General features: G+C 39.9%; 1 protein-coding gene across 1 annotated transcript in view; it reads right to left on the bottom strand.

Annotated features, from left to right (window-relative positions):
* The window catches only part of mRpS9 (mitochondrial ribosomal protein S9), a 59,083-nt gene that overhangs the window by 19,199 nt on the left and 14,622 nt on the right, over window positions 1-25,262 (bottom strand). The window contains exons 3-5 of the mRNA XM_071665111.1: window positions 17,713-17,816; window positions 6,027-6,200; window positions 5,545-5,630 (exon numbers count right to left, since the gene is read on the bottom strand). Of these exons, the coding sequence (XP_071521212.1) occupies window positions 5,545-5,630; window positions 6,027-6,200; window positions 17,713-17,816 (364 nt within the window). The remainder of the gene's footprint in view (window positions 1-5,544; window positions 5,631-6,026; window positions 6,201-17,712; window positions 17,817-25,262) is intronic.

Raw genomic sequence — 25,262 nt, 5'->3', positions numbered from 1 at the left:
GGCTATGGATAGAGTTGTGCGCAGGAGGATGGATGTGCTGGAAATGAGATGTTTGAGGACAATGTGTGGTGTGAGGTGGTTTGATCGAGTAAGTAACGTAAGGGTAAGAGAGATGTGTGGAAATAAAAAGAGCGTGGTTGAGAGAGCAGAAGAGGGTGTTTTGAAATGGTTTGGGCACATGGAGAGAATGAGTGAGGAAAGATTGACCAAGAGGATATATGTGTCGGAGGTGGAGGGAACGAGGAGAAGAGGGAGACCAAATTGGAGGTGGAAAGATGGAGTGAAAAAGATTTTGTGTGATCGGGGCCTGAACATGCAGGAGGGTGAAAGGAGGGCAAGGAATAGAGTGAATTGGAGCGATGTGGTATACAGGGGTTGACGTGCTGTCAGTGGATTGAATCAAGGCATGTGAAGCGTCTGGGGTAAACCATGGAAAGCTGTGTAGGTATGTATATTTGCGTGTGTGGATGTGTGTATGCACATGTGTATGGGGGGGGGGGGGGTTGGGCCATTTCTTTCGTCTGTTTCCTTGCGCTACCTCGCAAACGCGGGAGACAGCGACAAAGTATAAAAAAAAAAAAAAAAAAAATATACACAAATACTTATATATAATTATGGATCTAGAGGAATTGTTTGTTGTTTGAGATTAAACCCACCGGTGGTGAGGGACCTAAGCACTGGGCCTAGGGGGTTGGGCTTGTTATCCAACCCAGCCCCTACAAAAGCCAGGCTCCCTCTGTGGAGGAAGTGTATGATAGGACTGAGAGACACTTTGAGGAGAGTAGAAGGAAGAGAGATAATAGAAGTATTCAGGAATTTTTATTTCCCTGTGGATGCATGACATTTCCATTCTACATCACTGCATGACTGGGATCAATTTCACCTAATCCAATATTTTTCAACTTATAATCAGAAGGAAATATATAAATCAAGTGTATTGGATACAACCATATGTGATATCTGACAACTGATGCAAAAATTAAAATCATTTTGAAACAAAATAATACAAATTCGACAAAAAACAACACAACTTACAAATGGAAACTTGCCTCCTTTAAATGAACATAAAATGCCACTGTGAGGCCTACTTCACCACATGAGTGACATGTTACAAAATAATGTTCAGGGCATACAAATTCACAACACAGCTTGCTTTTTGCACCAGTTTTTATATCTTTATTCCTTGAACACAATGAACATCTTCAACGTTTCTTTGAGGAAACAGATGCAGTAACTCAGTCCTGTCCTGAAATGCATGAAGCAGCACCAGCATTCCTAGCATCTGGGTACTTGAGACTCAAAGCCATGCCCAGTTCTGAAAGAAAAAGTTGTCTCCTGTGGCTCTTGTCCCTGTGATGATCTGGAAACACGCATGTTTAGTGAACAAATGCATTGTAACATGCCAGATCAACCAAGTTGCACCAAACAGGAGCATGCCATCTCTTACTTGTGTATTTGACACTGTAAGTACCGACTCTCTCATCTACACAGTCAACACCTCCTTTAGTTGAATTAATCATAATACAGTATCACTTCTGGTTTCTTTTTGTTCCAATCACTCAACTTCTAATCTTTGTGCTGGTTTGACAGTAAAACACAATCTTATTTCTCTTGGCCTTATATGACACCATTTGCACTCTTTCTTCACTATAGGCAAAAATATTTTCATAATTTCTGCTTTATCTCCTACAGTTCCTTCAGCACTTCCCTTCTGTTACCATGAACAGTCCCCACTAATGACACTTTTAGTGATGCAAGCTCTCTAGCTAAGTTCAAGCAGGTGAAAAAAAAAAGTCACATGTGATATTTCTTCCAGTTCCATGCAAGTGAGTTGTGAGCTTTAGTACAACATGCATTCCTAATTCATGAGTCCTCTCTTAATCTTTCAATATTTTATACATAGTAAGTGTCAGCATCTGCCAGATCCCAGAATTTTAGACCATATTTGGCAGTTTTTGATGGCATGTACTGAATGTACCTACAATGTCCCCTATACAGATACAAATGCTCATCGGCAGTAACACACTCACTATGCTGGTAGCATCATTGAGAATTTTCTACAACAGCAAGCAAACAGCAGTGAGTTTACCCCTAGACAGTTTACTGTTTCGTGTAGCTGGATTATCAAAACGTAATGCTCTGCAAATCTCTTCAAATCTGTGGATTGCCATGGTTCTGGAAAATATAAGAGGGCCAAATGAGGGATTCCACAACTGCCACACTGCTTGATTTTTGCTTCTGTGGACTCTTCTTAGAATACACAAGCCTACACGAGCATGAAGTTCAAGTGTCAATAGTTTCTGGCTATTGTTTGTCTGTTTTCCTTGCCTATTCATCTCATTCATAATAGTAGTCATCATACTGTTGTGGAAGATAAGGCCAAAAGCAGAAGATGAGTCTTGAGTTATTCTACTAGCAGCATATGAAGTAATTCCAGAGCGTGTTGTCAAAATATTCAATGGGGCCATACAACCTTGAGCAGATAGAGCTGTCAAACACCACTTATCTCCTGATGGTGCATACATAAACTCGTCATCTCTTCTGGCAGCATGAGATCATAGCAGTAACATCTGCTTGACAATCATCACCAGTAATATCGTCATCTGTATCAGAAATGTCAACTGAAGTGTCACCAGGAGGAAGTAAAAATTTGTCATCATCTGTATCATCCAATTCTTCGTCTATGTCGCTAGTTGCTAATAGATCCCTAATTTGTTCCTCATTCATATTTTTCTGATGAGACATGTTAGAGGTATAGCAAGGTGACAAGAAACTGCCAGAAGTTACTGTTGTACTGACGCAACCCTTACAGCAAGACCTAAGCACTTGCTTATAGAATGTGTTCAATACATGTATTATTCTGAATACTCAATAAACGTAATGTTCTGGAAAAAAACTAATTCATCTACTGTGTACATAAATGTTTTGTTTATTAGAGCATTTCTAATAAAATGATATAGTTTTGCATTATTACAACAATCATATAATTTGTACTGCTCATATTTAGAAGATAAAGCTCATATATATCAAATGAATAACTTGGGATCAATTAGACTCCAGCCATACACTGATGGTAAATTGGTCCATAACACTAAATCAAAACTGTTGAGAGTTACAAAGGCATTCACTGAAAGAGAATGATAAATTATGAAAAGTCACAAGGTGCAAACCTGTTTCAAGCACCTATATGAAAAAGAACATTTTGGCGATGCTGGGGTAAATAGGAACACATTATGCATCCATGGGTTAAAATAGTAAGGTGTGTGTGTGTGTGTGTGTGTATGAGGAAGAGCAGGAGGAGAGTAGGATGCGTGGTTCCACGTGTATATGGGTCTGTGTCAAAGGTGTGTGATGTCACCATGGTTGTTCAATCTGCTTATGGATGGGAGGGGGAAGGCAGTAAATGTAATGGTCCAGGAGAGAAGGGTAGGTCCACTGTATGCTGGAGTGAGGTAGCTGAGTAGGGGGCCTGAAAGGTGAGTCAGGTGCTGTTTGTGGATGCCATGGTTCTGATGGCAGATTCAAGTAAAAAAAAAACAGCAAAAGCTAGTGACAAAGTCTGAGAGATTGTGTTAAAGGAATAAGATGGGAATCAATGTAAATAATAGTAAGGTTATAAGCTTTAGCAAGGAAAAAAGTAAAGTCATGAGGTTTAGCACGAAATGAAATAAGCTGTTTTGACTATGAGTCTGAAAGGAGAGAACCTAGGAAGTGGAGCACTACAGATACCCAGGAGTGGACAAGGCAATGGTTGGGACTCAGGGAGCTGAAGTGAACCACACAGTGCGTGAGGAGGTAACGATCCTGGGCATACTGAGAAGTGTGTGAAAAGAGAGGTCACTGTCTGTGAAGACAAAGACAGGCATGTTTGATGGTACTAGGGTTCCTGAGGGTGCTGTATGGGTGCTAGTCCTAGAATCTAAATGCAAAAGAGTAGAAAAGTATTGATATGTTGGAAATGAAATGACTGAGGACAAATGGCTGTGTGAGGAGAGATAATCATGTAAGGAATGACAGCACAAATGAAAGGTGCGGTAGTCAGCAGAGTATGACAGGGAGAGATGAACAGGGTGTGCTGAAATGGTTTTGAAATATAGAGAAGATGAGTGATAAGAGAAAGTGAATGGGAAAATGTATGTGTGAGAAGTGGAGGAAAAGCAAGGGGAGGGGAAAGATCAAGAAATATGTGCAATGATGATGTCAAAGAAGCCTGAACATGCTGAAGGGTGAGAGGCATACTTAGGATAGAGCAAACTGGAGCAGTGTTGTGCACAGGGGGTGATGTGTTGTCAGTGGGTTACACCAGCACACTTTAAGTTCTCATGGAAAACCATGGAAAGATTTGTGCAGCTTAGCTGTGGAGAAGGGGCTCTGGTTTCAGTGTGTTTACATGACAGGTAAAGAAAGGATGTGAACAAATGATGCAATTTCTTGCTGGTTCCCGGTGTTACCTCACTAAAGTGGGAAATGGCAGACGCGTGTGAATAAAAGCAACTTTGACTTATCTACCCATGTCACAAAGAAAATTCCACACATTCAAACATGAGTAGTTTAAGAATTTTTCTCAATCCTTTTGGTCACAAAACAACTTTATGACTTAAGGCACTGAAGTCCCAGCACCAGTGTTCAAAATGATAGAAATGGAATAGTAATCAGATTTCAGTCTACACGTTTGTAGATGGCAAATGATTGCACAAAAGAACTTAACATATATTGTTACAAGAATGAGGCATGATGCAGCATATATCATAATGGAAAGTCTATTCTATTCTATTTTGCTTTCTCGCTGTCTCCCGCGTTAGCGAGGTAGCGCAAGGAAACAGATGAAAGAAATGGCCCAACCCACCCAAATACACATGTATATACATACACATCCACACACACAAGTATACATACCTATACATCACAACGTATACATATAAATACACACAGACATATACATATATACACATGTACATAATTCATAATGTCTGCCTTTATTCATTCCCATCGCCATCCCGCCACATATAAAAAAACAACCCCTTCCCCCCTCATGTGCGCAAGGTAGCACTAGGAAAAGAAAACAAAGGCCACATTCGTTCACACTCAGTCTCTAGCTGTCATGTTATAATGGAAAGTAGAAGAGGAAAAAAGAATGCAGAAGAGACTGAAATAAAATTGCATATGAAAAGGCAATCGAGAATAAGAACTTTCAGAAAATATGGCAGAACAGAAATGTACTGCAGTATGAAAATAGCCTGTAAGAAAGAATTATCAGTAGAAAACAGAACAATCCCTTTCTTCCATAATCAAGTCTATTCCATTTCCTCGGGGGGCACAGATACCCTTTATATAAGACAACTCAAAGCTACAACAGTAGAACTGTTTGTGATGCATGATACAAACAATACAAAAGCACCTAAGTGAGGCCCTTAATATTTAGAAGAGTGATTAACTTTCTACAGTGTTGTATGACTTTACGTAAGCAAACCTATGCAGCCTAAGAGGATGCACGCCCACTCATTTTCATACTGTAAATTGTTTATCATAGGTCTTTCAACTTACAATGTTGTCTCTTTATCATGATGTATACTGTATCGCATCATTCGGTCACCAAAACTATCCAGCTCACGCACTTTTGCAACTAAGTCCTGAAGAAAACAATGGTATTCAATAATTATGAGATGGAAGTAAAAACAGTATAAGTAATCAAACAATTCTACTCCTTTTAAAAACTTCCAGTGTTTTCATAGCACACTAAACATATGTATCAATAAGAATCAATCCTGAGATAAAACCGTAAGATAATATAAAATGGTACAATTATGAAGAAAGTTTAGAGTGGCTAATTAGTTAGAAAATCAAACACAGATAAATCATAATAATCTTTATATTGAGACAAATTACCACAATTCATTATTAGCATACATAATAAATTCAGCAGCTGCACACTCAGATATTAGGCATAACAAAATTCTTTAATGATAGAAATATGAAAGGAATAAGAAAAGGTAATACCACAAAAAAATAACAGGATATTTACATACATGTAAAACTTGGTAATAGCCTGGAAAGCCTGTGTAAAACATGGTATGGAATGGCCTTCCGGTTTCATCAAATTCTGCAGCTTTTCTCTCTTGAAAAACTTTGCTTGGATGTTTCATGTGAGGACGAGCACGTGGTTCAAATAATCCAGATGGGAAGAGGTATGCAATAGCTTTCTGAAAAAAAAGCAAATAAAGAGAGTATACTACACAGATATACCATTATCCTGGATATGAAAACTCATTTTTCTACTCATCTGATGAATCCTACTTCCCTTCTGTATGAAGTTGCAAGGCAGTTCAATAAACAATTACCTCTAAACATTATAGTCATAGCGCATCGCTACATTCTCATTTATCACGCTATCTCACATAACAGAAATTATGCAAAAAGCTGTTATATGAGCAACTGAAACCCATTAAACAATGGAAGCAATAATTTCCTACATCTAACCCTTAAGTAATATACATGTGAAAAATCTAGCATAAGAACTACTTACTGGGTAATTACATCAAAGGCATAAACTAGTGATGTCAGTTTATGCCTTTTGAATGCCTCTCCAGTTTCATCTGTGTGGCAAGCTGCTTTCTTCCTACAAAGTTCCCATGAAGCATTTGTAAGCACTAGACAGCACAAGGTCAAGTTCATGGTTTGGATTCATATCACTATTTGCCTCAGCCTTGTACAGGTAGGAACAGACTTTTGCTAACCCCTTGGTTGTAAGGTGGTGTGTGGCAGGGGATGCTTCTGCCCTTTCCACCTGCAGTTCTACTCCAAAATGTGTTGTCTTGTTCAAATTTGTTGCAACAATAAAGTTCAGAGGGTGTTATAAAAATCTGTTCCCCAATTCTCCACTTTCATGAAGTGTGAAATTTATTGCTATGGGATGTAAATATAAATGGGATGAGTGTACTGATAGTCAAGTATCAAACTGTTTATTTTTCTTTAGAAGGTAAAGTTTCCTCTTACTGGAATTAGAAAGTCCTTCTTTCCTCTTTGGAAGGTTGGAAGAGACAACCAGAGTGTTAACCACTGACTAAACAAAGAACAGTAGTCTCTAGTATCATGCTCTTGAATCAAAGGTCCAACTGGATTTTGCAAATATAAAAGTCTTAACTTCAATGTAGAGTCTTTCACATGAGACCTATATCCCTAAAACAAAGTTCCTGAATCAACCCCTTGTCAGTCCATGAAAAGAAAGGGGCTCTTCCTTTCCTTTTTTCGTGTTGAATGTGGGTATACTTCACAAGATAATGACTACTCTTCAAAATTACAGTAAAAGATGCTACTCAAACAGCACATTCACAAATGTGATGGCTGTCAACCACTTCTAGCAAAAAGAGTATCCCTCAAGGGTAAAAAGAAATTTAGTACAAGTGCAACTGATGTGCAAAGTACATTTAGAATGAGAGTAATCAATTGCAATAACCCCTTTTCTGCTGGCCAGGTGAAAAAATTTGAGTTTTGCTGAGGAAGATGCTTGATGAAGGGGAGTTCCAGCATCCTGCACCAGTTGATATTAACTGAATCTAGAAATCTCTTGACAGAAGATGCAGTTATGATAAAGAGAAGTTCCAGGAGCTTGGAGTGCACTAGATGGAGATTGGGTGATGTTGGCACAAATCCTCCACTCTTAGCAGACATGGGTTTATCACTTCTTTAGAATGAGGAAGGCACAGGAGGACCCACACCAACAACCCAATCACTGAAATTAATTCTGACAATCCTCCTCCTCCAAAGGTCCTGCAGCAGACAAACCAGGATTTAACAACTAATGGGTCCTTTTCTTCCTGATGAATCCATAAATGATGAAGAATTCTTTGTGTACAAACGCAGAAGATTAGATGCTATTAAAGCTACTAGATCCAGACCCTGATATGGAAAGCCATTAACACTACCATAAAAAACTGCCACTCCCATCAGCTGTGTTTGTACAATGGTGAATAATAGACTCTCAAATAAGATATAAACAGTTGTTCAACTATCACATCTTTCATTAAGGTTACAGCTCTCTTGAACTTTGTTTAACTATCACATCTTTCATTAAGGTTACAGCTCTCTTGAACTGAGTGCCTATACCTGCCACCAAAGACTGAACTATGGTACATGTCTGGCTGCTGCTTCCTAGAGCTTCTATGGAGATCAGCCACAAAAGCCCTGACCATTATGATACCTTCCTCTTTCCTCAAACAGTGAACCTATGGAATGCTCTTCCTTCATTCTTCTTTCCCCTCTTCCTATGATATTCCTGAAGTTAACCCTACATTGTGCAGCACCCTAGAAAGTACCTTCCCCAATGTGGGAACAAAAAACTTTTTCCTAACAGAATATGTCTATCATTTGTCATTGAAACAAATACCCAAAAAAGTAGTGTGCTCTTTACATTGGTGTGGGAGGGTTCTGAGTGGACAGGGGAGGGCATGGGCTGATGATAAGATCTTCCTAATCTACTTAAGTATGTGATAGTCCTGGGTTTTCCCAGAGTTATTCCATTTTTATTCATTCATTTATTATTTATTATATTTATTATATTTATTACTTGACTGCCATTTCCTGCATCAGCGAGGTAGTGCCAGGAAAAATAAGAAGAATAGCCCAGCCACTCATATACACATATATATATATATATATATATATATCAACATATACACATATACATACACATACACAGACATATACATATGTACACATGTACACATTCATACTTGCATGCCTTAATCTATTCCTGGCACTACTCCGCTCCACAGGAAACAGCATCGCTACCCTCTGCTTCAGCCAGGTAGTGCCAGGAAAAGACAAAAAAGGCCACATTTTTTCACACTCAGTCTCTAGCTATCATGTGTAATGCACCAAAACCACAGCTCCCTGTCCACATCCAGGCACCACAGACATTTCCATAATGCATTTCACCCCTGGTAAAAAGCGGGCATTTTTAAGAGTTATACGACAATGTATACAACAATATGAAGAACATATTGCTGAAAATAACAAAAGAAACCCTAAGGAGTTTTATATCTATGTTACAAAGCAAGAGAGTCATTATACAGTCAACTGGTCCATAAATTATGGAATTGGTGACTGGTGACTTGGTTTAAGACAATGTTCCCATGACTTTTTTGCATCTGTAATTATGACTGAAAACAACCCATGTCTGAAATTCAGTTTCACTGACAAAAAAGGAGAATGTTTTTCAAAGATTGACATAAAAACTGAAGACATACTATTTGCAGTAAACAGAATGAATATCATAAAATGGCAGGCCCTGATGAGTTTCATCTAAGGACAAGGAAAGAGGCAAAAATAAGATATTCAAGCCCTTGCCTACACTTTTCAATAAGTCAAATTCTATGGGAAAAGTTCCAGATTAATGGAAGTTTGCTTATGTTCAAGAAAGGTAATAAGTAAAGTTCCAGATTGATGGAAGTTTGCTAATGTTCAAGAAAGGTAATAAGTCACAGCACAGAAGTTTGTTTGGTGCCAGTTGCTGGAAAAACAATGGAAACCACTGTTAAAGACAGAATTGTAAACCATTTCGAGGATCACCACTCAATACTCAATAAAAAAGCAAATTTTTTCTCAACACAGTTTTTGAAGTAAATGCTCTTGTATGATAAATCTGCTTGACTTATTATATTTTCAAAAGCATTTGATAAGGTTTTGCTTTAAAGGTTACTCAAAAATGAAATCACATGGCACTGATGGGATTGTTCTTCAGTGCACAGGAAATTGGTTGACTGGTCATAAAACAAAGAGTTATGATTAATAGTCAAGCCTCAGAATGGTTAAACATAACAAATGGAGTGTCACAGAGATCAGCTTTGGACCCAGTTTTTTTCTCATATATTAAGAGTAAATGTGAATAAGAGCAAGGTTATTAGGTACAGTAGGGTTGAGGGTCAAGTCAATTGGGAGGTGAGTTTGAATGGAGAAAAACTGGAGGAAGTAAAGTGTTTTAGATATCTGGGAGTGGATCTGGCAGCGGATGGAACCATGGAAGCGGAAGTGGATCATAGGGTGGGGGAGGGGGCGAAAATTCTGGGAGCCTTGAAGAATGTGTGGAAGTCGAGAACATTATCTCGGAAAGCAAAAATGGGTATGTTTGAAGGAATAGTGGTTCCAACAATGTTGTATGGTTGCGAGGCGTGGACTATGGATAGAGTTGTGCGCAGGAGGATGGATGTGCTGGAAATGAGATGTTTGAGGACAATGTGTGGTGTGAGGTGGTTTGATCGAGTAAGTAACGTAAGGGTAAGAGAGATGTGTGGAAATAAAAAGAGCGTGGTTGAGAGAGCAGAAGAGGGTGTTTTGAAATGGTTTGGTCACATGGAGAGAATGAGTGAGAAAAGATTGACCAAGAGGATATATGTGTCGGAGGTGGAGGGAACGAGGAGAAGAGGGAGACCAAATTGGAGGTGGAAAGATGGAGTGAAAAAGATTTTGTGTGATCGGGTCCTGAACATGCAGGAGGGTGAAAGGAGGGCAAGGAATAGAGTGAATTGGAGCGATGTGGTATACCGGGGTTGACGTGCTGTCAGTGGATTGAATCAAGGCATGTGAAGCGTCTGGGGTAAACCATGGAAAGCTGTGTAGGTATGTATATTTGCGTGTGTGGACGTATGTATATACATGTGTATGGGGGTGGGGTGGGCCATTTCTTTCGTCTGTTTCCTTGCGCTACCTCGCAAACGCGGGAGACAGCGACAAAGCAAAAAAAAAAAAAAAAAATTATCTTTACTCTCAGCTTTCTTCTTTCACACACTTTACCAAACTCAGTCACCAGCTTCTGCAGTTCCTCACACAAATCAGCCACCAGCGCTGTATCATCAGCGAACAACAATTGACTCACTTTCCAAGCTCTCTCATCCACAACAGACTGCGTACTTGCCCCTCTTTCCAAAACTCTTGCATTCACCTCCCTAACAACCCCATCCATAAACAGATTAAACAACCATGGAGACATCACACACCCCTGCCGCAAACCTACATTCACTGAGAACCAATCACTTTCCTCTCTTCCTACAAGTACATATGCCTTACATCCTCGATAGAAACTTTTCACTGCTTCTAACAACTTGCCTCCCACACCATATATTCTGAATAACTTCCACAGAGCATCTCTATCAACTCTATCATATGCCTTCTCTAGATCCATAAATGCTACATACAAATCCATTTGCTTTTCTAAGTATTTCTCACATACATTCTTCAAAGCAAACACCTGATCCACACATCCTCTACCACTTCTGAAACCAATTGGGAGGTAAGTTTGAATGGAGAAAAACTGGAGGAATGAAGTGTTTTAGATATCTGGGAGTGGATTTGGCAGCGGATGGAACCATGGAAGCGGAAGTGAATCATAGGGTGGGGGAGGGGGCGAAAGTTTTGGGAGCGTTGAAGAATGTGTGGAGTCGAGAACATTATCTCGGATGGCAAAAATGGGTATGTTTGAAGGAATAGTGGTTCCAACAATGTTATATGGTTGTGAGGCATGGGATATGGATAGAGTTGTGAGGAGGAGGGTGGATGTGCTGGAAATGAGATGTTTGAGGACAATATGTGGTGTGAGGTGGTTTGATCGAGTAAGTAATAATAGGGTAAGAGAGATGTGTGGTAATAAAAAGAGTGTGGTTGAGAGAGCAGAAGAGGGTGTGTTGAATTGGTTTGATCACATGGAGAGAATGAGTGAGGAAAGATTGACCAAGAGGATATATGTGTCAGAGGTGGAGGGAACGAGGAGAAGTGGGAGACCAAATTGGAGGTGGAAAGATGGAGTGAAAAAGATTTTGAGTGATCGGGGCCTGAACATGCAGGAGGGTGAAAGGCATGCAAGGAATAGAGTGAATTGGAACGATGCGGTATACCGGGGTCGACATGCTGTCAATGGATTGAACCAGGTCATGTGAAGTGTCTGGGGTAAACCATGGAAAGTTCTGTAGGGCCTGGATGTGGAAAGGGAGCTGTGGTTTCGGTGCATTATTACATGACAGCTAGAGACTGAATGTGAACGAAAGTGGCCTTTGTTGTCTTTTCCTAGCACTACCTCGCGCACATTTGGGGGGAGGGGATGGTTATTTTCATGTGTGGCGGGGTGGCGATGGGAATGAATAAAGGCAGACTATGAATTATGTGCATGTGTATATATGTATTATCCCTGGGGATAGGGGATTAAGAATACTTCCCACGTATTCCCTGCGTGTCGTAGAAGGCGACTAAAAGGGGAGGGAGCGGGGGGCTGGAAATCCTCCCCTCTCGTTTTTTTTTTTAAATTTTCCAAAAGAAGGAACAGAGGGGGCCAGTTGAGGATATTCCAAAAAAGGCCCAGTCCTCTGTTCTTAGCGCTACCTCGCTAATGCGGGAAATGGCGAATAGTTTAAAAGAAAGAAAAGTATATATGTATATGTCTGTGTGTATATATATATGTATACGTTGAGATGTATAGGCATGTATATATTGCGTGTGTGGATGTGTATGTATATACATGTGTATGTGGGTGGGTTGGGCCATTCTTTCATCTGTTTCCTTGCGCTACCTTGCTAATGCAGGAGACAGCGACAAAGCAAATAATCATTCATTTTTATTTATCATTTCATTATGCTTTGTTGCTGTCTCCCGCATTAGCAGGGTAGTGCAAGAAAACAAACAAAAGAATGGCCCAACCCACTCACATACACATGTATATACATACACATCCACACACGCACATATACACACCTATACATTTCAGCGTATACATGCATATACACACACAGACCTATACATACACACTTATCTACACAATTCATACTTGTTGCCTTTATTTATTCCTGTTCCCCCCTGCCACACATGAAATGACAACCCCCTCCCCCCGCACGCACATGAGGTAGCGCTGGGAAAAGAGACAAAGGCCACATTTATTCACACTTAGTCTCTAGCTGTCATGTATAATGCACCGAAACCAAAGCTCCCTTTCCACATCCAGGCCCCACAAAACTTTCCATGGTTTACCCCAGACGCTTCACATGTCCTGGTTCAATCCATTGGCAGCACATCCACCCCGGTATACCTCACCGTTCCAATTCACTCTATTCCTTGCATGCCTTTCACCCTTCTGCATATTCAGGCCCCGATTGCTCAAAATCTTTTTCACTCCATCCTTCCACCTCCAATTTGGTCTCCCACTTCTCCTCGTTCCCTCCACCTCTGACACATATATCCTCTTTGTCAATCTTTCCTCACTCATTCTCTCCATGTGACCAAACCCTTTTGATACACCATCTTCTGCTCTCTCAACCACACTATTTTTATTACCTCACATCTCTCTTACCCTTTCATTACTTATTCGATCAAACCACCTCACACCACATATTGTCCTCAAACATCTCATTTCTAGCACATCCACCCTCCTCCACAGAACCATATCTATAGCCCACGCTTTGCTTTCATATAACATTGTTGGTACCACTATTCCTTCAAACATACCCATTTTTGCTTTCCGAGCTAATGTTCTTGCCTTCCACACATTTTTCAACACTCCCAGAACTTTTGCCCCCTCCCCCACCCTGTGACTCACTTCCGCTTCCATGGTTCCATCCGCTGTCAAATCCACTCCCAGATATCTAAAACACCACTTCCAGTTTTTCTTCATTCAAACTTACCTCCCAGTTGACTTGTCCCTCAACCCTACTGTACCTAACAACCTTGCTCTTATTCACATTCACTCTCAGCTTTCTTCTTTCACACACTTTACCTAAACTCAGTCACCAGCTTCTGCAGTTTCTCACCCTGAATCAGCCACCAATGCTGAATCATCAGTGAACAACTGACTCACTTCTCAAGCCCTCTCATCCACAACAGACTGCATACTTGCCCCTCTTTCCAAAACTCCTGCATTCACCTCCCTAACAACCCCATCCATAAACAAATTAAACAACCATGGAGACATCATGCACCTCTGCCACAAACCGACATTCACTGAGAACTTTCTTCACTTTCCTCTCTTCCTACTCGTACACATGCCTTACATCCTCAATAAAAACTTTTCACTACTTCTAGCAACTTGCCTTCCCACACCATATAATCTTAGTACCTTCCACAGAGCATCTCTATCGACTCTATCATATGCCTTCTCCAGATCCATAAATGCTACATACAAATCCATTTGTTTTTCTAAGAATTTCTTACATACATTCTTCAAAGCAAACACCTGATCCACACATCCTCTATCACTTCTGAAACCACAATGCTCTTCCCCAATCTGATGCTCTGTGCATGCCTTCACCCTCTCAATCAATACTCACTCATATAATTTCCCAGCAATACTCAACAAACATATGTCTGTAATTTGAACACTCACCTTTATCCCCTTTGCCTTCATACAATATCAATGATATTGATAACAGGCTGCTTTGCAAATTATCAAAATTTGCTGATGATACAAAGCTGGGAAATAAATCTACAAATGAGCTTGAATGTCTACAGCTTCAAACTAATATACACAAGTGGATGGACAGGTCTCATACATAGGAAAGTAATCTAAAAATTGATAAATGCAAAGTCTTACATATCTGTAGCAAAAATAAGAATACAAGCTACAATATCAATTCTGTTGAACTGCAAAAGGTATATGAGGGAAAAGACTTGGGTACAATAATCTCTGGTCACTAAAACCAAGAAAACAATGTACAGAAGTAGTGAAAAGAGCACACAAAATTCTTGGATTCCTAAGTAGGGCCTTTGAATCTAAGTCAGGAAGGCCTTTGAATCTAAGTCCAGGAAAATCATCCTTACTCTTTACAATTCACTAGTTCATCCCCTTCTTGAATACTGTGTTCAGTTTTGGTCACCTTGCCTAAAAAAGACAGACAGAATGGAAAGAGTTCAACATTGTGCTACCAAGATGATTCCTGGGCTGAGAAACAAATCCTTTAAGAGCAGATTAAACAAATGAATCTATTTAATCCAGAAGAGAGAAGGTTAAGAGGTGATCTAATGCAAGTATTCAAAATCATCTGAAGGCTTTGATTTCTTGATATATGACTTTCCTTAAAGACTTGATTCATCTAATTTCACTCCTAGTAATGGATACAAACTCCTGGGCAAATGTTGTACCTTGAATGAGATGAAGTATGTTTCCTTCAACAATATTGATAACATACAGAATGATTTGTTAATTAGAGTGGTTGAAAGCAGTACCACAGATATGTCTAACAATAGATGTGATAAACATTTCCCCTCACATCTATGACTTAACATTATTTGTGCTTCCTTAGTCATGCTGACAATATGCAGGTTATTCTCTCTGAAATATTCGTATACCTTCTCACTTTTACCGCACTAATCTGGGAGTATCTAATACCTTCCACTATCACAAACAGCATTGAAAGGATCCAAAAGTCTGTGGCTGTTGGAATTCCTTTGTGTGCTGTGCAGGGTTGTCATATATCTCAAAAGAGTTAGGTTACCTATGAGATAGCAGGCATCAAGCAATGATGTGTCAGAATATCACACTTCAATCAGAATTTCTCACTATTGGATGAGTTTTTAGGTTGAGTGGCACAACTGCCATGTCAGGTGCAAACTGAATGAGGATGGACATTGGCAAGGTACACAAGGGTGTACATCTCTTCATATGATCTCTGAATCTTCGTTTCTTTCAAAGAAATGTTCACTAATGACATCGTCAAATTGGTTTAGAGGCAGTTTAGAAGCTTGATGATTGCAATGGCACCTTGGAAATGAAATCCTCTCTTTTCATGGTAAGGAACTTCAGTGACTTCTCCCTAGCTAAGCTCTCTCACTTCATGTACCATCTTAAGGCCCTCCTCTGGTTCTTCTCTATCACTTCTTAATGCTTCTTGAGGTTTTTTTTTTTTTTTTTTGCTTTGTCGCTGTCTCCCGCGTTTGCGAGGTAGCGCAAGGAAACAGACGAAAGAAATGGCCCAACCCACCCCCATACACAATGTATATACATACACGTCCACACACTGCAAAATATACATACCTATACATCTCAATGTACACATATATATATACACACACAGACACATACATATATACCCATGCACACAATTCACACTGTCTGCCTTTATTCATTCCCATCGCCACCTCGCCACACATGGAATGCCATTCCCCTCCCCCCTCATGTGTGCGAGGTAGCACTAGGAAAAGACAACAAAGGCCCCATTCGTTCACACTCAGTCTCTAGCTGTCATGCAATAATGCCCTAAACCACAGCTCCCTTTCCACATCCAGGCCCCACACAACTTTCCATGGTTTACCCCAGACGCTTCACATGCCCTGATTCAATCCACTGACAGCACATCAACCACAGGTATACGACATCGATCCAATTCACTCTATTCCTTGCCCTCCTTTCACCCTCCTGCATGTTCAGGCCCTGATTGCTCAAAATCTTTTTCACTCCATCTTTCCACCTCCAATTTGGTCTCCCACTTCTCCTCGTTCCCTCCACCTCCGACACATATATCCTCTTGGTCAATCTTTCCTCACTCATTCTCTCCATGTGCCCAAACCATTTCAAAACACCCTCTTCTGCTCTCTCAACCAACTCTTTTTATTTCCACACATCTCTCTTACCCTTACATTACTTACTCGATCAAACCACCTCACACCACACATTGTCCTCAAACATCCACCCTCCCGTGCACAACTCCATCCACAGCCCACGCCTCGCAACCACACAACACTGCTGGAACCACCATTTCCTCAAACACACCCAACCCGCCCTCCGAGACAATGCTCTCAACCTCCACACACTCCCCAAAGCTCCCAGGACCTTCGCCCCCTCCCCTACCCCACGATCCACCCCCACCTCCACGGCTCCATCCGCCGCCAGATCCACTCCCAGACATCCAAAACACCCCACCTCCTCCAGCCTCTCTCCACTCAAACTCACCTCCCAACCGACTCGACCCCCAACCCCACTGTACCCAACAACCCTGCTCCCATTCACACCCACTCCCAACCCTCCTCCTCCCTCTTGAGGTATGGTGGTCAAATCTGAGGTGTATATTCTCATTTATGCATGAGAAGAAAAATGAGAAGGGATACATCTAACCATGCATCTGATTTGATGACTCAAGTATATGTGCATGAAAAGAAACATGTCTCACCTGATTACACCTTCTCCCCAACATACATCCAAAGTCTGTCCTGACTGACTGGTTGGATCTCGAAATGAACATAAGTCGGATGCATTTCAGCATGGCATGTAGAATTTGTATACCAGTACAGAATTCTTTTATCCTACTCAATTTCTATCATGGTCATCTAATCTTTTATCAACCAACTTTACTATATGATTTTGTAGTTTCTTTTTACCTTTCATTTTAGATTTTTGAGTTCATATTTCATCACTTTTATTTTCTAATTTATATTCTTTTCCAGTCATACGTACAGATGGTCATAAGTCGCAAATGTCGTAAGTAGATCAAGTGTACTTTAGTCTATGTGTATACAACATTCACTACATTACACCTAAGCTGACAATAAGTGTGAATGAGTTATTTGGCTTTATGCTTGTAATCTACCATGTTCAATCAGCAATGGAGTTTATAAGATAAGAGACAGGGACAGACTGTGTCTAACGTACTTAGTTTCACCACAACTTCCATCTCAGATGATTTCTAGACTGGCTACATAACAATGTTGGAAAATGACATTCAAGTTGAAACAGTAAATGGTACTCACATCGATATCTTCCTCTGTGAAAGTTTCTGCATCTTCTCCCATCATGTTTGCCAAATGACGACGGCCAATTTCATATTCTTGAGTTTGCTCCAACAGAAAGGCATCTGCACAGAAAAGATAATTCAAATGTTAGTTCACAAATCAAAATGAGATTCAACTTACACATAACATTTTCTATATGTCAGGATCCTTGTGAAATTATCAAAGCCAATAATCAGCCAACTACATGCATGGAGAAATAAGGTAGGAAATGGCTGTTGTGAGGAAAATAGCAGTCATGGTTCAGAAAAACTAAGGGGAAGAAAATATTATATATTCCCTTCATTCTAACATGATATACTTCTCCATTCATTGAAACTGTAATTGACCTTTTTAACCCTTTCACTACTGAAAACTGTATCTGAAGAAAACTATTTCACCAGCTTACTGCAGCTGACCCATACAAACAAATGAATTTCAAATTACCTACAACTACAGCAGAAAGCTCAAACAAGGTGTCACCAGAACAATTATCATCTATGCAGTCTCGTCATACAATGGGTTTTTAAATGTAGTTTGTCTACTGGTTACTGTTGAACAAGATGCCAGAATGTACAATAAAACAACACTGCGCACATGCAAAACTGCAAGATACCCCTGATTGTGGTGTATCCTCCCAAACCTAAACCAGTTAGTGTATATGGTGCCAGGATAAGAATACATTCTGGGTTTGGAAAGGAAAATCTGCATTCTCCCAAAATCGGAATATATACTCCCAAACCCAGAAAACACATGGTATTCTATCTAGTCCCACTAACAAAATTTAACTTTTTTCTAGATCTTTTTAAAATGTTCCACATGTGAAAGGATTAATGTTTTAGTAATAAATTAATATGGAAAGAGAAATACACAATGTTCATTGCCCTTCATCATCGCTTACATCATCATATAATCCCCAAACATTTTCTTCATGTCACTGTACACATGACCTAAGAGGATGATGGATGTGTACCTATAATATGACGAAAGGATACTAAAGAGAGCTGATTCTTTTCCTGCAAAGTCTGGTGATTAAAGGAACCTCTACAGCCTCCTATCAGTAGGATAAGTTTGCTAGAAATTTAAAAAGAGGCAGGAAAATCTATAACATGATGATGGCTGTCATCCTCGTAGGTTAGTCATATGACATTGGCTGCCAATATAAGGGTTAAAAAGTAGAATTTTGATACATTAGTGTATATGATCAGATCTTAAAACACTGATCAGAACAATAAAACCTACCACAAATGAGCTACAGTGAATCAGAAAATTTCTCTTTTATATGTATTCGCTGTTTCCTACATTAATGGGGTAGTGCCAGATGAAGAGACAGCACCCACTTACTCACATCTACTCTCTAGATGTCATGAGTAATGAACCAAAGCATGAGCCCTCCATCCACAGTTGGGCCCCTCAGATCTTTCCATGGTTTCCCCTGACCAATTCATATGCCCTCATTCAGCTCATTAGTAGCATGCATACCACATTGCTTCAGTTCGCTATAAATCATGAGCACATCATACCCTCTTGCACGTTCATGCCTTGATAACTTAAACATCTTTTACTCCATCCTTTCATCACATCCTTAGTCTCTCCCTCTTACTTTTTCCTCTCAGTCAGTCTCTCACTCATCTGCTCCATACGTCCAAACCATTTCAGCAGACCCTCTTCTACCCTCTCAAACATAATACACTTGCTACTCTCTCACCCTGTCATTCCTTACTCAATCAACCCTCATCACATCTCACATTGCCCTCAGGTATTTTACTTCCAAAACATCCAGCTTCTCACATACATTTGCATTAAGAGATCATAACTGGCATCCACACAGCACCAGCACGACTACTTTACCATACAACATACACATCTTTACCCTCAGAGACAATGATCTCTCTTTCCACACACTCCTCAATGCACTAAGAAAATCTGCCCCCCCCCCCTCGCCCACCATATGGTTCACTTCAGTTGCCATAGTTCTGTCCACTGCCATGTATATTTCCAAGTATTTAAATCACCCAACTTCCTTCAATTTCCTCCTTTCAAAGTCATTCTCAAAGTAAAGTCTCTCTCCCCCACTAAACCTCATTACTCTACTTTTATTCACATTAAGTCTCAACTCCATTCACATACTTTCCCAAACTCAGACACTAGCTTTGGCTGTTTCTCACTTGAGTCAACCACAAAAACTGTATCATCTTCAAACAACTGCCTCACCTCCTAAGTCCTCCCATGGAATGGAAAAAATAAATATTACCAACAGATTCAGGGCCTCTAGGCCCTTGTCTGCTCACTCCTGAGGAGGACTATGGGCTGCTGACCAGCTGGCCATTGACCTTTGGACTTGAACTTAAACTAAGAAGATGCTCCAACAACAACATACCTTTGATGTGTGGCATCAGAAAATATTGAAAAGGCATTGTACAGTTATATAGCCGCTCATCCCCAACACTATTCTTCTTTATACTTCCCACATTGGTTGTGCAATCTCAATGCTAAAAAAAAATCATCCCAGTAGTCAACCATTCTAATCTTGTCAAAGAAATGAATGAATCATTTACAACAGTGCTTGGGGTCTGCTGTCATGCACTTAACAGACAGAAGACAGACAGGAATTCTTTTTGCAGTGCAGACAAGAAACACAAGAAGGGTGTTCTATGGAACAATCATGCCACCTGTAGTGCAGCACTGTCATCGGGAGTGAAATAAGTCTGGGGAATTATTGCTTGGAAAATATCAAGAATATCAACATCAAATTCCAATGCCAAGGGTAGCAATTTCTTTAGTAACAGGCCAGGTCATGATCCAAATAAAAACGTATGAGACTTTTGCCATTCATTTCTTTTGATCCTGGGCAACAAATGTATAGTATAAACTTTCATGGATATGGATTGAATTTTCTTTGAGTTTTGAAGAGCTTAAGTTATGGGAGAACTCTTTTTATCAGTAGCATAATTCAGGGTAAAACACAAACTGGAGTCATCAGTGTTCTACCATTCAATTCTTCAGATGCTGAGATAAAACTGTATAGAGTTAAATGAGTGTCTGATTTAGAGTTTTCAAGATGACAAAGGTTGTGTTGAAGCTAAAGTGCTACTACCAATGATGGGTGGATGGATGATGAATAATGATGGCAAAAAAGGAAAAATATTTCAGTATACGTGGCAATAAAAGGTCACTTCACACTTGCATTTTTTGCAAGTACAGTAGTTCCAGAAAAATCAATACAGTATAGCTCAAAAATCAAAGTTGGGCATTAAAGCGATAATCTGATAACAGATAATTATCAAAGTTAATCTCTGTTATTTGACTACTATGGAAGTTAACTTCCATAATCGTCATCGACCAGTTAACTTCTGATAACTTGATTTTATAGTCCAATGATGTCTGTTAAATTTTTGTCTGATAAAATCTTTATCGTTTTATATTTTCCTTTTAGGTTCTTAAGGATTATTGTCATCCTTTGTTGTTAATTGTATTTCTTGTAATAGGAAAGTGTGAACCACAATTGGCTATATAACTGATATACTTTGTTGTTCATTCTGTTTGTTGTCATTTACATGTATACATGATAAATCATGTGTTAAATAAAATATATAGCTCAGACATGCTGTTTATTTGCTTCATATGTCCAACAAGGAGGACATGGCTGAGGGTGAAGATGCCATCAACACTTACCCTCAGTGAACTCTTTGGTGAGGAACATGAGCACCCCAGTCTACCAGTCCACATGAGGTGTGCAGCTCACATCTTCAATCTGGTGGCCTCCACAGACTTGGGCTAGGGCCTCCTCAAGCCATGGGCTCTGCCACAGCTGCCTTCAACGTCCTCAACAAGAAGGCCCATGGCAAAGCTTAGGCACTCCTCAATTCCCATGGAAGAAGCTCTCAGATTGGCCATGCCATCGAGAAGGCACTGGACTGGAGGCTGGCGGTCTCTGGCAAGACAAGTGGAATGCCTTGTTCAACTCAATCGTCATCCTCAACAACATCCTGGCCACCAAGATGACTGAGCTCAACAGGTTCCGTAACTGCATGGAGAACCTCTCAGTCTTCAATGACCAAGACACAGCCTCCCTGAAGGAGCGGGCAAAGTCATGTTCCATGTGGCTATCGCCCTCGACAACATCCAGGGGGAGAAGAACACCTTCCTTGATATCCTTCTTTCCACAGTGATCATCTCCCTCATGAAGCTCAGGAACATTAGAAACAGCTTGGCTGTCTACAAGCCACTGGTTGATGCCCTGGTAGCAGCCATCACCACCTGGTTCAACCACTACCTGAACGACCTGGGACTGCCAGTTTGCAGCTGCCTTCCACCCAAAGTTCCAGCTCCACTAGCTGCACAGGTTTGACAGCAACCTAAGAATCTCTGTCAAGGTGATAGCACCACCTGCTCCAGGGACAGCGACATGTGGTCACTGCCGTGCATGCTTGACGACCACTTCACCGGGTAGACAGTTGCTGGCTCAAGTACCAGTGTCTAGCAGAAAGCCAAGAAACTTGTTGACAATTGGCTGGACACTGATGGGAAGGTGAGCATGGCTGACTTCTTGGGGAGGAGATCTTCACCAACCTCTTCCTGAAGTACAACATGCCCATTCCATTCCTATAACTAGGTATTAAACTTACCAGATTATCAATATCAGACTTAAAAATTGGGGTTATCGGATTATCATTATCGACGTTAACTTTTTAGTTATCGGTGCTCGGCACTGTCTAAAATCTTAGTCAGCACATGAATATCATTGACAGAGAGCAATGTTCAGTATTTAGACTATACTGTTATTACTATTATTATAATACCATATATCCCTTTCACTGAAGGGGACTTGCAACTTCAAGGCTGCAATACTTCCAGTATGTTTGAAGGAATAGTAGTCCTAACAATATTACATGGATGTGAGGCATGGGCTATAGAGACTGCAGAGGAGGATGGATGTATTGGAAATCAAATGTCTGAGGACAATATGTGGTATGCAGTGGTTTGATTTAGTAATGAAATGGTAAGAGAGATGTGTGGTAATAAAAAGAGTGTGGTTGAGAGAGTTGAAGAGGGTGGGTTGAAATAGTTTGGACATATGGGGAATGAGTCAGAAAATGCTGATAAAGAGGATACATGTGTCAGAAGTGGAACTAGAACGGAAAGACCAAATTGGAGATGGGTGGATGGAGCGAAGATTTTGAGCAACTGGGGCCTGGAAACCCAGGAGGTTGAAAGGATGCATGGGATACGGTGAACTGGAATGATGTGGTGTACTGGGGTTGTGCTGTCACTGGTCTGAACCAGGGCATGTGAAGTGTCTTAGGGTATATTGTGAAAAGGTCTGGGGAGCCTGGTTGTGTATAAAAAGCTGTGGTTTCAGTGCATTATACATGAAAGCTAGAAAATGGATGTTAGCCAATGTGGCCTTTTTTCATCTATACCTGGTACTATCTCACTAATGCAGGAAACTGCAACTGAGTATGAAAAAAATAATGTGAAGCACTGTTCAACTGATGTCAACAAGTAATAATCAGATCTTTATGCAATCTTTTTAAAACTAAAAGAAAAAAAAAATGGCAAAAAACAATCTATTGGCTTTAAATAAAAAATTACCATTAATGCTGAGTAGTCACATTTTGAATGAGCCCTTCAAGTAGGTTAAATTTTGAGACTCTTATGAATCTACATTTAAGAAGTGAATCATTTAATATTGAATGACCGAATTTAAAATCTAATAAATCAATAATAATAAAAATGTCCTTATTGATAACTAGCCTTTAGTTAAAAAGATGCTTGCCAATGGATTGAAACTATGACTGGCATATCTGAAAAAGATGAATTAAAATGGACAAGAATGTCTTGAAATTGGAGAGGGTAGAGATATTGAGAGTAGAATATATTGTATTCTATGGGATAGATTATCAATTTATTGGAAAAAAGAAACAAATTTTATAATGGAAAATATAGAAATGATTAACTTAGTACTTTGAAGTGAGAATTGCAGGACGTTTTTTGGGAATTAGTGTCAATGATGGGTAAAAGAATTTGGATTTAATGTTCTAAGAATATCTAATGTCTATATTATCTGTGATCTAAGTTAAAGTATGTTCAGAATGAGCTTTGTTGAATGTTATGGTGCTAAGTTGAGACAGATGGTTTATAGTGTTTGATCTGATAGATGATCTGCAACCTGTGTAACATGTCTGAAACATCGAGCTGTAGTATATCAGTATGATCGAAAAATTACCATATATTATAAGAGATGGGGATGTAAAATGGCAATGTGTTTAGAATATGTAAAAATGCAGGTTTTGAAAAGAGAAGTAGCCTTATCTCACAGAGTGCGTGTTGCAGAGAAACATTTACAATAGTGTGTATGATAGTTAAATTATTTATTTGTCTGTCGTGTCTCAAGGAGGTAGGCATGGAAACAGACAAAAAGAATGGGCAACCAACCCCATACACAAGAATACAAGAGTCCAAACAAAAGTGAAATAATAAATAAAGGCAAATAGTTGGTGACAAAAGACATTAATTTTAGGGAAATAAAAAGTTCTGTAGGTGCTAATTAATGTCATGACCAACGGTCGCCAACATGGAATACATCCCCTTGCCCATGTGGGAGTGTAAGCTAGGAATGGAAAAGAGAAGGAGCTTTGTTCATAGACAGTTTTGAATGTCATGTATATATGATGAATCACAGCTTGTTCATGCAGGCTGACAGAACTTTCGAGTGAGTTTAAGACGTTAATGTGTAAATCAAGGTAGATGAAACATCTTTTGCGAAGTGAGAGCAAGACCATGTACTTTCAATATTCAGGTGGATTTTTTAAAAGGTTGGCCCTGATGGTAATCAGGCACATGGTTTGAATTATTAACCTATTACTCTATTGTTGGGCTCGAGAATTGGAGATTGTGGGCATGATCCAATGAGTTAAGCATTACAGGATAAGAGTGATTTTAAAATAACAAGGTAAAGTTTTGGGGGTCTTAAATATGGAGGGTATTGATTGAGAGGGTGAAGGCATGTACAGTAGCATCAGATTGGGGAAGAGCAGTGTGTTTCAGAAGTGGTAGAGGATGTGTGGATCAGGTGTTTGCTTTGAAGAATGTATGTGAGAAATACTTAGAAAAGCAAATGGATTTGTATGTAGCATTTATGGATCTGGAGAAGGCATATGATAGAGTTGATAGAGATGCTCTGTGGAAGGTATTAAGAATAATATGGTGTGGGAGGAAAGTTGTTAGAAGCAGTGAAAAGTTTTTATCGAGGATGTAAGCATGTGTACGTGTAGGAAGAGAGGAAAGTGACTGGTTCTCAGTGAATGTAGGTTTGCGGCAGGGGTGTGTGATGTCTCCATGGTTGTTTAATTTGTTTATGGATGGGGTTGTTAGGGAGGTAAATGCAAGAGTTTTGGAAAGAGGGGCAAGTATGAAGTCTGTTGGGGATGAGAGAGCTTGGGAAGTGAGTCAGTTGTTGTTCGCTGATGATACAGCGCTGGTGGCTGATTCATGTGAGAAACTGCAGAAGCTGGTAACTGAGTTTGGTA

This window comes from Panulirus ornatus, chromosome 9, assembly GCF_036320965.1.
Source record: "Panulirus ornatus isolate Po-2019 chromosome 9, ASM3632096v1, whole genome shotgun sequence".
In the NCBI taxonomy this organism is placed as follows: Eukaryota; Metazoa; Arthropoda; class Malacostraca; order Decapoda; family Palinuridae; genus Panulirus; species Panulirus ornatus.
Note: the sequence above shows the minus strand (reverse complement) of the source record. Positions and strands in the feature narration are given on the sequence as shown.